Source organism: Xenopus laevis, chromosome 4L (genome assembly GCF_017654675.1).
Source record: "Xenopus laevis strain J_2021 chromosome 4L, Xenopus_laevis_v10.1, whole genome shotgun sequence".
Classification (NCBI taxonomy): domain Eukaryota; kingdom Metazoa; phylum Chordata; class Amphibia; order Anura; family Pipidae; genus Xenopus; species Xenopus laevis.
Window position 1 is genome coordinate 115392481 of NC_054377.1, and position 14052 is coordinate 115406532.

Below are 14052 nucleotides of genomic sequence, written 5' to 3' on the forward strand. Positions count from 1 at the left end.
TATGGTCAAAACTGGCAAATTCGACTAGGGAGTTATTCAAATTCGAATCAAGTTTTTCAAAAAATTCGTACCTCGATTTTTGAGATTTATCATACTTTGGTTCTTTAAGAACTTGAATTCGACTATTCGCCAGCTAAAAACCTTCCAATTTTTTTTCCAGAGAAAAAACTAGAATCGAGTTTTTAAAACCTTGAATCAAATTAGTTTCTTTGCTAATCTTAAATTGTTACAAAAGTATCCAAGTACATCTGCTAACTGCCAAAAATCAGAAACGTTGTATCTTTTTCTGGCATCAGTGCAGGAGATCAAAGAGAAACTCGGAACATTTCAGTAAGAAAAAAAAACAGGACTGTCACTCAGACAACGGGACAGTTGGGAGGTATGCTATCTCCACACGAAGAGTAAAAGCATAAGGAAGCATGCCCTATAGTGAAAGTGTCCCTTCCAACACACAGGCTTCAGTGCAAGGCATCCCAACATAATTAAATAACAACCACAAGAGCTTTCAGTTTCAGTGTTATCGTAAGAGGCGGTGCTTAAAGCTATTGGAAATCCTGCAGCTGGAAATTCCTGAAGCACAGGAATATATATTTTCCACGCTGCATCAACGACTTAGCCAACATCAGAGAGAGATGAGCCAAACCTGGCAAACTCCCAGAACGCTTTGCATGAACACACACACACAATAATAAAAAATATGACATGGAGAAGATGCACTTAATTAAACATATACAAAATTCCCTCCCTATTTTAATCACTTCCTCTTCTCCTTTGAACACAAACATTTACAGACAGCCTGCTGGGACTTTGGCATATTCCACATTTTTCTGGAGCCTTAGCAGTGGAATTAAAGTCGTTCAGGCGTTTCCTATGAGACCTTCATTCTATTCATTAGCATAAGAAGGCCAGGCTCTGGATATGAGAGGGTGCAGAGCTACACCCGGCATAATACATCCATTCTTTTGGCCATATTAATTCTCTTTAAAGCTGTTCTATGGAAGTTGCTTCATGAAAGTTCAGCAGTAAACTTTGCTGCTTAAGTTTAAATTTGTATATGCTCAGCTTCTTTGCACAGCACTGCCTTTGTGTGCCCAGATAGAAAGCCCATACATCAAACAGCTTCTTAGCCTTATGTGACCTGGAGTAACCCATATTTTAGCATCAATGATAAAAATCCATATATGGAAGCCTCTCATAACCCCACTGAAATTGAAGCCTAGTGACAAGAAAAGACAGAAAAAGACCTTTCCCACGGCTCAGCAGTATGTATATAGGATACAGGTGGTGGGTTCTGTCAGGCCAGCCTTTTCACATCATTATTATAAGATCTAATTATGGGACAAGGTTCAGATGTAGGTTGAATTGCACAGAATGAGGTTGTTCTCTATCTTTCCTACCACTGCAGTGAGTTGTACAGTTCACCTTTCACGTCAAACTTATGCATCTTCAAGGGGTGGTTCACCTTCAGGTTAACTTTTACTATGTTATACAATTCTAAACAACTTTTCAATTGGTCTTCATTGTTTATTTTTTTTTAGAGTTTATGAATTATTTGCCTTCTTCTACTGACTTTTTCTAGCTTTCAAAAGGGGATCACTGACCCCCCTCTAAAAACAAAACCTCTCTAAAGCTACACATTTATTGTTATTGCTACTTTTTATTACTCATCTTTCTGTTCTGACCCTCACATATTAATATTCCATATTCTCATTCAAATCAATGCATGGTTGTTAGGGTAATTTGGACCCTAACAAACCAGATTGCTAACACTCCAAACTGGAGAGCTGAATAAAAAGCTAAATAAGTCAAAAACCACAAGTAATAAAAAATGAAAACCAATTGCAAATTGTCTCAGAATATTGTTCCCTACATCATATTAAAAGTTAACTCAAAGATGAACAACCCCTTTAGGGCTCTTACTAACGAGCGGTTGAAGCTGCGCTCCCCTGCGTTCCATTTTTCTGCGTTCCGTTTTTCTGCATTCAGCCGCAGGGGAGCGCAGGAATAGACGCATTTAGCTTTTTTCAATGGGGCTGTACTCACACAGGCGCGTGTAGGCGCCGAACGCAGGTTGAGACGCAACATGCTGCATTTTTCCTGCGTTCGGCGCCTACACGCGCCTGCGTGAGTACAGCCCCACTGAAAAAAGCTAAATGCGTCTATTCCTGCGCTCCCCTGCGGCTAAACGCAGAAAAACGGAACGCAGGGGAGCGCAGCTTCAACTGCTCGTCAGTAAGAGCCCTTAAGATGGCCATACACTGGCTGAAACACTATGTATCCAACAGTCAAAGCGTTTATCTACTTAGCATGAAACTGCTTATTTAAGGCCTACCAAATAGACAACCACAGTCCTTATTTGGCAAGACTTTGTTCATGCTTGTGTTGCTCCCCAAGTCTTTTTACATTTGATCGTGGCTCGTGTGTAAAAAAAAGCTTTTGGACCCCTGGTGTAGAGAGTGATATTATGAGACAATTTGTAATTGGTTCTCATTTTTTATAATTTAAGGTTTTTGAGTTCTTTAGCTTTTCATTCAGCAGCTTTCCAGTCTGCGATTTCAGCAGTCTGTTTGCTAGGGTCCAAATTACCCTAGCAACCATGCACTGATTTGAATAAGAGACTGGAATATGAATAGGAGAGGCCTGAATAAAATGTAGCAATAACAATAAATGTGTAGCTTTACAGAGTAACTGTTTTTGGATGGGGTCGGTGACCCTCATTTGAAAGCTGGAAAGAGTAAGAAGAAGAAGAAAGGCAAATAATTCAAAAACTATAAAAAAAGAACAAATGAAGGCCAATTGACAAGTATCTTATAATAAAGGTGGCCATAGACGCAAAGATCCTATCGTACGAATCGAGGATTTGTACGATTTTCGGACCGTGTGTGGAGAGTCCCGACATTTTTCGTCCGGCGGAGATCGGTCGTTTGGTCAATCGGATCGATCCGTCCCACCAGAGCCCATTGCGCTCTCATCGTAATACGATCGTTTGGCCATAGGGCCAAACGTTCAGATTACCCCCGATATAGCCATGCCCGTTAGTGGCATATCAGGGAAAGATCAGCTTGTTTGGCGATGTTGCCAAACAAGCAGATCTTCGCGTCTATGGCCACCTTTAGCCATTCATATACATTTGATATGCTGCTCAGTGGTTAGCACTACCCTGAAATACTGGTTTCAATCGTAACCAGGGCATTGTCTGCATAAAGTTTATATGTGCTCCAATTGTGCGTTTTTACTAACATGTTCCTCAAGTATTGCTACATGTTTCAGAAGGTTTTACACTGTAAAGTGATATTTATTGCTACTTTTTCATGTTCAGGTTACAGGTAGCTTAAGGTCGCTGGTATATAGTAAAAGACTTGTGCAACAGGCATTTATTTCTTAAAGCAGGGTGTCAGATTTACAGCTCTCCAGATACCAAGAAAAATAACCTGGATTAGGACAAAAGCACAGAATTCTTGACAGCAGCGAAACAGCGCAATATTGAGTCAACCACTTATTTTCCCCCTTTGCTTGCCCATTGCCACTTTCCAGTGGATAAACTATAAGTGCAGGCAATAGAACTCTAGGGGTTTTTTGGGTGGTCAGGAAGCACCAAGAGCGCTGAGAAAAGCCTTAATAAATTGTCCAAACTGGCACAGCCTATTTGAATATGTTTAGCATTACTAAACTGCTTTACCCCAGCTAGTATCATTTCTGCAACATATTTCCAGCCTACTGAGTAACCACATCATACCTCCCAACATTTAAAAAAAAATGGAAGAAAAAGGCATAAAAATGTATTTTGGCCACGCCTATTTTCTGGCCACACCCTGTAATTACCATGTCCATTTTACAAAATTTGGCAGGTTATGAAAGTTTGAACACATTTCTGGGAGTTTTAGTGCAATGTTTTATGTGTTATATGTTTATGTGTAACAGTTTTACTAATGAAAGTGAAATTGCTGCTAGTCTTAGTTCTCCCAAGAGACCTGCTTATCTTAAATAATTAGGATTGTTTTCTGATTATCTTAAATTGTCACAAAAGTATCCAAGTACAGCTGCTGACTGATTTGGGCTTTCTGCCAAAAAACTCTAATTTTAATTACATTTCAGAAACTTGGTATCTTTTTCTTGCGTCAGTGGAGGAGATCAAATAGAAAGTTGGGCCATTTAAGGTAAGAAAAATGGGACTGTCCTGCAGAAAACGGGACAGTTGGCAGGTATACTATATCATAGCCGGGCAATAGTCTGGAGCCATTCACAGTGACACTGATATTGTATTTATGGCATTACAGCAGTGCACATATCTCACTTACTTGCAGTATGCAGAGCCGTCATCACTGGTGATACATCTTCCTTCATTTAAACATGGCTCACTGGCACCTCGACACTGTAAGCCTGGAAAATAAAATATAATTTAGTGAATGATAATAAATACAAGTCACCCCAGAGGTGCTGCAATCCCAGCCATAAAAAAAATCATTATTTACTTTTAACGACTGAACTAAATGCAGGCGCGCGATTCCAGGATATACAAGCTGAAACAATACATATTTTTCGAATGAAAACACTCAACACTACACATCGTGTTCAGGCACAAACACAAAAATATTTTGATAACAACATACATGTGGAGTTAATCCAGGGATCTGCCCCACTGCCTTTTTAAAGTCTCCGAGGATATAACCCTTTTCAAGCAAAATGGAAACTTCTGCAGCAGTTTATTTGCCTTTCTATAGGTCAGTAAAACTTGAATGTGAATTAAAGGAAAACAGAAAGGGAGGGGGCATTGCACCTTGCCCCACTTCTTACTGCCGCATGCTGTCACCTTCAACTCTGCACCCGCCATTTAAAACATGTGCATGCGGGTAGCCCATAGTGCAGGGCCCCTTGCAGAATTAAAGTTGTAAATGGCACACGCATAGAAGGCAGCTGCTCTGCACCAGGCATAAGTGTTTTGTGGACTTACGCCCCACATTCATATATAAGCCCTCAGGTCTTATGCTGTATTAATTAACGTTGCTCTTCTTGGAAATAAAAATTTCCATTTTCTATAATTTTTTTGTTTAACATAACCCCTCTAGTTATTTGCAGGGTGGTAAATTATAGGCCCCTGCAGATCATAGTGGTAATGGGAAGGTTATTGTGCTACAAACGTGAACTGTTGTAGGGGAGGCAATTGTCATGGGCCCACAACTACACAGGGGCTTTTTGAGGGAGGAACATTCTACACAAGTTCAATGGGCAAACTGTAATTTAAATTACTGGATATTTTAGTCTATGCCTCAGGGATCCCAAAGCTGTAACCTCCTTGTTGTTGTTCTTTAACTGTGAATATATACAGAAGAATTCAGGCCACAGGATGCACAGGGTTAACAGGCTTGTTCCATACTATTTAAGTGTTTAGTATTGTGCAGTCCTGCTATATACTATGCACTTTATAAATGCTTTATAACAAAAATAATCCAAACTGTGAGCTCCTGGGTAGATGGTTAAGCAGAGTGCTGAGGCAGCTTCTGACCAATGGGTCACCCTGTGGCTTGGGACCACACACAATCGCAGCACACTTCTGACACCCCGCACATTCCACAGACAAAGCCCCATGAATAACAAGCGGAGGAAGCGGAGGCAAGAAGTGGAATTTGTAACTACGACAGCAGCCATTTCTGTGGATAAAGTGATAGTCACATAAATGCGCAGCTTTATTGCTTCATGCCAAGTATGTGTCTCGTGCCAGCATGGAGAGGTCGGACCAGTGCCCAGGATTTACAGATCCAGTTAGAAAATCAGACAATGAGGGTGTTTATTAATAACTCTAATATGAAATAGAAGTCTTTTATTATGGAGAGCATTACGGACCTCGGTCAAGTATCGGTCAATTCAATGTATGAGCTGATTGCAGGAGCCTTGTTTCATACAGAACAATGTTCCAGATAGAATGTTACAGTTTATAATAATCTGACTGCCTACAGAATAATCAAATTATAAACTATCTAATGCTAACAGGTTTCACGATGCTATAGCCACACCGGCTAATTCTAACTCTTTGATTGGCTTAGTCTTAACAATGTTCTTCTAAAGCTCTTACTGTCTACAGTGTGGTTTTGTGTTCTTCTAATGCTCTTAAGCTACTAGAAAAATCATCACTCCTCTAATTTTCTGATTGGATACAGGGTGTTATAGCCATACCAATGTTCTTCTAATGCTCTGGTTGGATATAGCTATATACTATACTATATATACATACTATTGTTCTTTTAATACTCAGAATGGTTATAGAATGATATATAGCCTTACAAGTGTTCTTTTAATGTCCTCATTAGCTAAAGGGTGGTATAGCCATACCAGTATTCTTCTAATGCCTAGAATGGCTATAGCATGATAGAGCTTTAACGGTGTTATTCTAATGCCCTGATTGGATACAAGTTGATCCAGCTGATGAATATTCTTTCAATGTTCTGATGTTCTTGCGTCTGTTCTAAGACTGCCCAGTTAAATGTTTTTTAAGGTGGCCATAGACGCAAAGATCCGCTCGTTTGGAGACATCGCCAAACGAGCGGATCTTTCCCCGATATGCCATTAACAAGCATGGCTATATCGGGGGTAATCCGAACGATCCGATTACGATGCGCAATGGGCTCCGGCGGGATCGGGTCAAAATCAAACCTGTCCGATCGACCAAACGACTGATCTCTGCCAGACGAAAGATGTCGGCACTCTCCACGCACAATTCAAAAAAAACGTACGAATCCTCGATTTGTACGATTGGATCTGTGCGTCTATGGCCAGCTTTACTCTGGAGCAGCTACAATATCTATTTATAATCCCCTTAAACTTAAAAAAGTAAGGGGCGTGGCTAGCTGGCAAGCAGCGTGGAGGCAGTTTTCAGGCGCTCCCAGGGTCCTTTTGCCAAACGGCACTTTCCCCCACAAATACAGCCCATACAGACTAGTTGTTGTTACCTGCAGCTGTAGGGGGGCATCCGCTCCCGTCAGAGCCCGAAACCGCCGCTCCAACAGCGCCAGGGCGGACAAACACAGTGCGGCCTAGTGTCGCGCCCAAAGCCGCGGCCTTGAGTAAGGCTCTGACCCAGACGCGCACGGACCGGAACTCCAACCCCGCCGCGCAAGGCCAAGACTGCAGTTTGCGGCCCAGGTGCAGGAGGAAAGGTGGGGTGAGTGCCTGGCAGACCCTGGGGGCGCTCTTTGTGCTTTTTTCTAGCCCTGTTTTTCACCTAAGGACTGGGAGGGTTGAGGCAGTGAGGCCTATTACTGTTCCTGTGCTAGAGGGATAGTGACTCTGCCTGCAGCCCCACCTACACTGGTCCCAGGGAAACGCAGCCAGAGTGCTCCACACACAAAGGGCCTTCGATACAAGGAGGAGCAGGCTTTTCAGTCAAGTGGTGGGAATCCATCTGGGAGATCTCAGATACCCCTCTGCATTATACCAGATACAGCCCAGCATCTTGCAATCAAATGCCCACCCAGGTTCTCCACTAAGCTTCCTTGCCTAGGGCAATTGCCCAAGGGCCCCTACAGCACGTACAACACCAATCTGTCCGGTGGGGCAGGACAAGCATGGATGCTACTATAATGTAAAGGGCACAGTTAAGAGCTCCGTGTACCGCAACCTACCACTACTTATTGAGATCCTACTTTAGCACCAAGTGCAGTATCTACTATAACAACACTTTCCTTCTCATGATGGGAGGCAGCAAAACGCAAAAACCAAAGTCTGATGCGGCATCTAAACTTGAGCAATTTGCCAGGCAGCCTTCTCAAAATGGCTCTCATCCGAAGGAACCTGAACCAGCGACTGCGAGCTCCTCCTCATCGCAACCAGAAGCGGCGACACAGCTGCTCTTGGACGCAATTACGGATTGCAGGACCTCGCTTTCCACTAAATTGGAGGAAGTCAAGATCGACCTCTCGCTACTGCGGGCCGATTTACAGAATATGCGGGAGAGAGTGGGTGAGACAGAAAACAGAATCTCAACTCTTGAGGACACCTGCGCTCCAATTCCTGCAGCAATAACACGCATGGAAACTCAGCTTAAGGCCTGCACGGACAAGCTGGACGACTATGAAAATAGGCAGCGACGTAATAACCTACGTATTGTGGGGCTCCCAGAAAGAACGGAAGGAAATGACCCAGTGGCCTTTGCAGAAAAATGGCTGCGAGACTCCGTCCCCACAGCGGCATTCTCGCCTTTTTATGCGGTCGAACGGGCCCATCGGGTACCAGGTAGGAGCCCCCCGCCAGGAGCACCGCCCAGGCCCTTCTTGGTTCGGCTGCTAAACTTCCGAGATCGTGACGCCGTACTGCAGGCGGCCAGACAGAGCCCTGAGATTATGGTGGAAGGAAAGAAGGTATCCATCTACCCAGATTATTCTGCAGAGCTTCAAAGACAAAGAGGCACCTTTACGGCAGTCAAGCGCCGCCTGCGAGAAGCCAATCTGAAATACGGCATGCTCTACCCAGCCAAACTGAGGGTTCAAGCTGGAGACAGAGCCAATTTTTTCACCTCAGCTCAAGAAGCAAGCGATTGGCTCGATGCCCGGGGCAATCTGTCCCCTAGAGCTAGCCCTCGTCGCCCTAATTAACACAGACGGTAAAAGAAGGTGCTGCAGCAGGTGAGATCATTCTTGTTTATACTTTTCTGACTGCTATAGCCTCACTCTTTAGACTGAGCCATGGGTTGTAGGCTATATTCCCTGACGGTGAGGGGAGGGCATCACTCCCCATTTACTCACATTGCTCTGTGACACATGGCTGTACCCTCTCCGCCTCAGACTAGAACATGGCTGGAACTTTGTAAGCCCAAACTGAGGACTGGTTGCTTCAGACTGTTCCTGCTTGTGCCTACGAGCTCTCAGAGACACTCTAGTTACCCCGCCAAGGGCATGCTCAGGACAGGAGCAAGCACGTACTGATTGTGTATCAATACTAAATTTGGACATATCACAACCAATACACTGAGGCTTACTCCCATGATTTGGAAGGAAGGGGACTCGGTGGGACGGCGTACCACTGACTCCCCTCAGATGACATGCTGAGATCTTCACTGTCTTAATATTGGGACATGGTGTGCTCATTGCCGGTCTTGCACCGGTGCCTGATGTACTTGGCTTCCTCAGCCTGATCCTGCTGCAGGGATGACACTCAGGATCTCACTATTATTCATGTGCTATTCTAGGTACTACGGAGACTCGGACTCTGCCCCTGTTTCACCTTACCTTTTTGTTTTAAGAGTTATTGCCAAGTGCTACCCACTCCCCTGTTGGGATTGTTCGAATTAAGGGAAAATGTATCTCCGGGTTGGGAGGAGGATACCGGGTGGGGGATTTAATGTTAATGGGTATTATTTTTGTCTATTTTTCTTCTCTTTCCTTTTTCCCCTTTCTTTTCTTACCTCTATGAGGGGAGGTTTAAGGACTACTAAATATTGGTGGTGGTACGAGACATTGCTGCTGACAGCTATAGGTCCCCACGAAACTCGAAGCACACTCCTATAATCGCCTGACACAACCATTCTTTTGCTGGGAGCCCGCGGGCCCTTAGAGCTACGCTGGCCTCAGTGGCACAAAATTTACCCTAAAAATGGCTATGGCTCCTCAATGTTTTAAATTACTGTCCTGGAATGTGCGTGGGATTAACGATAAAATCAAGAGAGGCAGTGGTTTTAGATACGGCCAAGAAATCTGGGGCGGATATTGTATTGCTCCAGGAGACTCATCTAGTGGGCCAGAGGGTTCGGGCACTGAAACGGAACTGGGTTTCGGTGGCATATCATGCAGACTTCTCAACATACTCCAGGGGAGTTGCTATCCTGGTTAGGAAATCACTACATTTTCATTTTCACGCACTAACTTCAGATAGAGGTGGACGGTATCTAATTTTGAAAGCCCAAATTGCTGATACCACTTATATAATTGTTAATGTATATTTACCTCCTCCTGCAGACATTCAAATACTAAATGAAATCTTACAAAAAGTGGCTGAAATGGGCAATCATCCTATGCTATGGGCAGGTGACTTTAACTTGGTCCTTGATCCGGCCCTAGATAGACTTCACCCCTCTGCTCATGACACAAAAAGTTTTGCCCGTTGGGTGGAAGCTACAGGCCTGATGGATATCTGGAGATGGCGACACCCCCAGCTTAAACAGTATTCGTGTTACTCTGTGGCCTCTGCAGCGATGTCTCGTATAGATATGTGTCTAGGTACAACTGAAGTAATACCATATGTTGACTCTATAGAATACTTGACGAGGATGTGCTCTGATCATGCCCCACTCCTATTATCTCTGGGTGGCACCAATCAGGTTAGAGGAGTTAAATGGAGATTACCCCCCAAATGGATAGCCAACCCAAAGGTTAACGAACGTCTCCTTCCTTTGCTGACGCAATATTGGGAAATAAACCACGACACTGCAGCAGAACATATAGTGTGGGACGCCGGTAAGGCCTATATAAGAGGTGCATATATCTCCCTTATTAAGTCAGCACGCAGAGAGGGGGACCAGGCTCTCTCTCTTGCTCAAGACACCTTAGCTAAAGCAGAAACAGATCTGACACTAATAGAATCTGACGAAACTAAACAGGCTATGCAATCAGCTCAGAGAGACCTGGACTTACTACTAGTTGACAAATACTCGCAACGGGAGCTTTACAGAGCAGCTGCCTGGTATGACAAGGGCGACAAAAATGGGAAGCTGCTGGCGCTACTGGCCAGGGGGGATGTACCGAAGACTATGATACAGGCCATTACTAATGGGACTACTCTCATTACAGACCCAATACAAATGACACAACAATTTGAGATGTATTTTCAATCCACATACCGTTCACCACCTGATACCTCTTCTGACAAGCTCAAGGAATTCCTAAATACAATAGACTTCCCAGAGGTCCCTCCAGATCTAGCCATGCAATTAGACCAAGACATTACCTTAGATGAAATTAAAGATGCTATCAATGGGTTTCCTATGGGGAAGGCACCTGGTCCAGATGGGATTCCGATTGAATGGTATAAGAAATATGTAGACTTTCTGGCCCCCAAACTTTTAGCTCTCTTTAATGGAATTCATCAAACAGGGGTACTGCCTGACTCATGCTATGACGCCTTTATTACTCTAATATACAAGGAAGGCAAACCCCCTGACAGATGTGACTCATATCGCCCTATATCCCTCCTTAACTGCGACATTAAGATATTTGCCAAAATTATAGCCAACCGACTTAAACTGATAGCGCCTGATCTAATACATCCGGACCAGACAGGCTTTATGCCCTCTAAAACCACAGATATCAATGTGAGACGGCTTTTTACTAACCTAGCGATCCAACATGATAATGGGGGGAATAGGATTGTAGTGTCCCTCGATACAGCGAAGGCTTTTGACACAGTTCAGTGGCAATACCTATGGGAGGTGTTAACTCGTTATAAGCTGGGTCCTAAAATACGAAAGTGGATTCAGATACTTTATGCACATCCGAGAGCTAAGATATTGGTCAATGGGCAAGTATCGGAAAGCATATCACTGGGAAGGGGCACCCGACAGGGGTGTCCTCTCTCGCCTTTCCTGTTTGCCCTGGCTATAGAGCCCCTGGCCATCAGAATACGGGCGAATGAGGATATACAGGGCTTACGTATAGGAAACTTGTCGGAGAAAATCTCATTATACGCTGACGATATGCTAGTCTATTTGGCCAACTCGGGTTTAGCCCTAGGAAATCTCCTGACAACTATTACTGAGTTTGGCCAATACTCTGGTTTAAAAATTAATCGCACTAAGTCTGTGGTGTTTCCCATAGATCCCCTTCCCCAGGATACGCTGGACACCTTGCTACAGCTCAAAGTAGCACACACATTTAAATACCTGGGAATAGTGATCCATAAGGATCTTCATAGATATGAACAACTTAATCTAGATCCAGTAGTACAGACCCTGACTAACAAAGTTGCGGTGTGGCAGGACCTACCTCTTTCTTTACCAGGCAAAATTAATATGTTTAAAATGATCTTCCTACCCAAATTTCTGTATGTTCTCCATAATTCTCCCGTAACCCCCCGGGCCCATTGGTTCGCCAGAATAGACAAAATTATTAGAGGCTTCTTGTGGGCAGGAGACCATCCTCGATTGAACTTTAGGGTGCTTCAGGCGCCGGCTTCTGGAGGAGGCCTCGCACTGCCGAATCTCAAACTTTACTTTCTTGCAGCCCAGTTGGTATATGCCCACTGGTGGATTGTTCCTGACCGTAGCAACTCCGCAGTAGTGTTGGAAGCTGCGGTAATAGGCTCCTTTGAGGCCCTTGCCAAACTCCCTTACAGAGGTGCCTCTACATATCATGTGACCACTACACCTATGCTCACGGTGGTGAAGGCATTTCAGAAATCTCAAATTCTGGTTCGAGGAACCTCTACAGCCTGGTCCCCCCATACCCCGTTGTGGGGCAATAATCACCTCCCTCATTTTTGCTCACTACCAGACATCGCAAGGTGGGCACAGATTGGGATAAAAACCCTAGGTGATGTGGTCACTGATGGTGACTGTAAAACGTATGCCACAATCCAACAGGAACTGCACCCCCACCCAGATATGCTATTTCGTTATTTGCAATTACGACATGCTTTCAACGTACAATTTCCAATCAAGCCTGTCGTCTTGAAGGTGACGACCCTTGAGACCTACTTACACAGGTTAGACCTAACTAAACCCCTATCCTGGTTGTATACGATATTATCTACTGCTGGTCCCTCTCCCCTTGAGAGAGTTAAGGGCAAATGGCGAGACGATATCCCTGACCTGACTGACGAAAAGTGGAAAGATGCACTAAAGCTTGTAACGGAGTTATCTATATCTATGAGGGACAGGCTTATACAAATTAAATTTTTAAATAGAGTTTACTTAACCCCCTCCCGTCTGGCAAAAATATATGATAATGTATCAGATCTGTGCCCTAAGTGCAGAGTGGAACCTGGCACCATGTTTCATATCTTCTGGTCCTGTCCGGTGATTCAGAGCTTTTGGAGTGCAGTACTCCAATACTTGAATGAAAAGCTTGCACTACCAAGTATTCGTTCGCCAGAAACCTGTCTGTTGGGGATAATAGAGGGCTTGCAGCTACGCTCCTATGTTAAAATATGCTACCTACAGCTCCTGTATTATGCCAAAAAAGCCATATTACTGCACTGGAAGTCGCTCAACCCCCCCACAATACAATATTGGCAGAAACTGATAAATGACTCTCTCTCGAACCAGAAACTTACATATCTTTCAAGAGGCTGCCCTGGAAAATTTGAAGCGATATGGGGTGCCTGGCTAACTGTGCAATCTAGTTAACTGCCGATGTACTAACATAATGGTTGTGATATTTTATGCCTTACCCCCCTCCCCCCCTCTTTCTCAACTTTCTTCTTTACTATACCTTTACTCTTTTTCTAATTGTATTATGTTTAATGTTTAAAATTTCAATAAAAAAAACTTTTAAAAAAAAAAAAAAAAAACTTAAAAAAGTAAGCTTAACCAAAGCGAATGCATCCACACTGAATGGGCAATGTTAATACAAATGTATCAAGAGACTAAATTGAGACTTTGTGACCTAGAAGAGCTGTAACTTTAATTGTTTTGAATAATTATGCTAACATACATTTTGATTTAATTTGCATTGTTGGCAAAAAAACAGGAGGTCCGGACTAAGGAGTTCACAATTATTTTACATTCTCCTACACTCTGCCAGGCATGAAAACTGCTAGATAACTGCTCAATATCAAAAAATACTATTTTAGAAAAAATATCAAGTGATATATTTATAGTCGTAACACAAACAAAAAGCTGGCTATGGTGTATAATTTCTGTGGTGGCTTTGCTATGCTGTGCATACACACTTAGATAAATAAGCCACTAAGACATAGCGGAAAATCACATTTGATTTGGATGCAGTGAAGCCAAGAACAGCACAAGGGGACCTTCTATTAATATCCTTCCCTCTCACAATGCCCTGCGCTGCACATGCAATCATTGCCAATGGAATTTCAGGCAGTTGCTACAGTATATAGGGAAGAACA

At 43.6% G+C, this 14052-nt stretch overlaps 1 protein-coding gene across 2 annotated transcripts in view; it reads right to left on the minus strand.

Moving 5' to 3' along the window:
- notch2.L (notch 2 L homeolog) overlaps nt 1–14052 on the minus strand; it is a 104089-nt gene that overhangs the window by 63348 nt on the left and 26689 nt on the right. For both annotated transcript variants that reach the window (XM_041590669.1, XM_018258778.2), the window contains exon 2: nt 4299–4380. In XM_041590669.1, coding sequence (XP_041446603.1) covers nt 4299–4380 — 82 coding nt within the window. The remainder of the gene's footprint in view (nt 1–4298; nt 4381–14052) is intronic.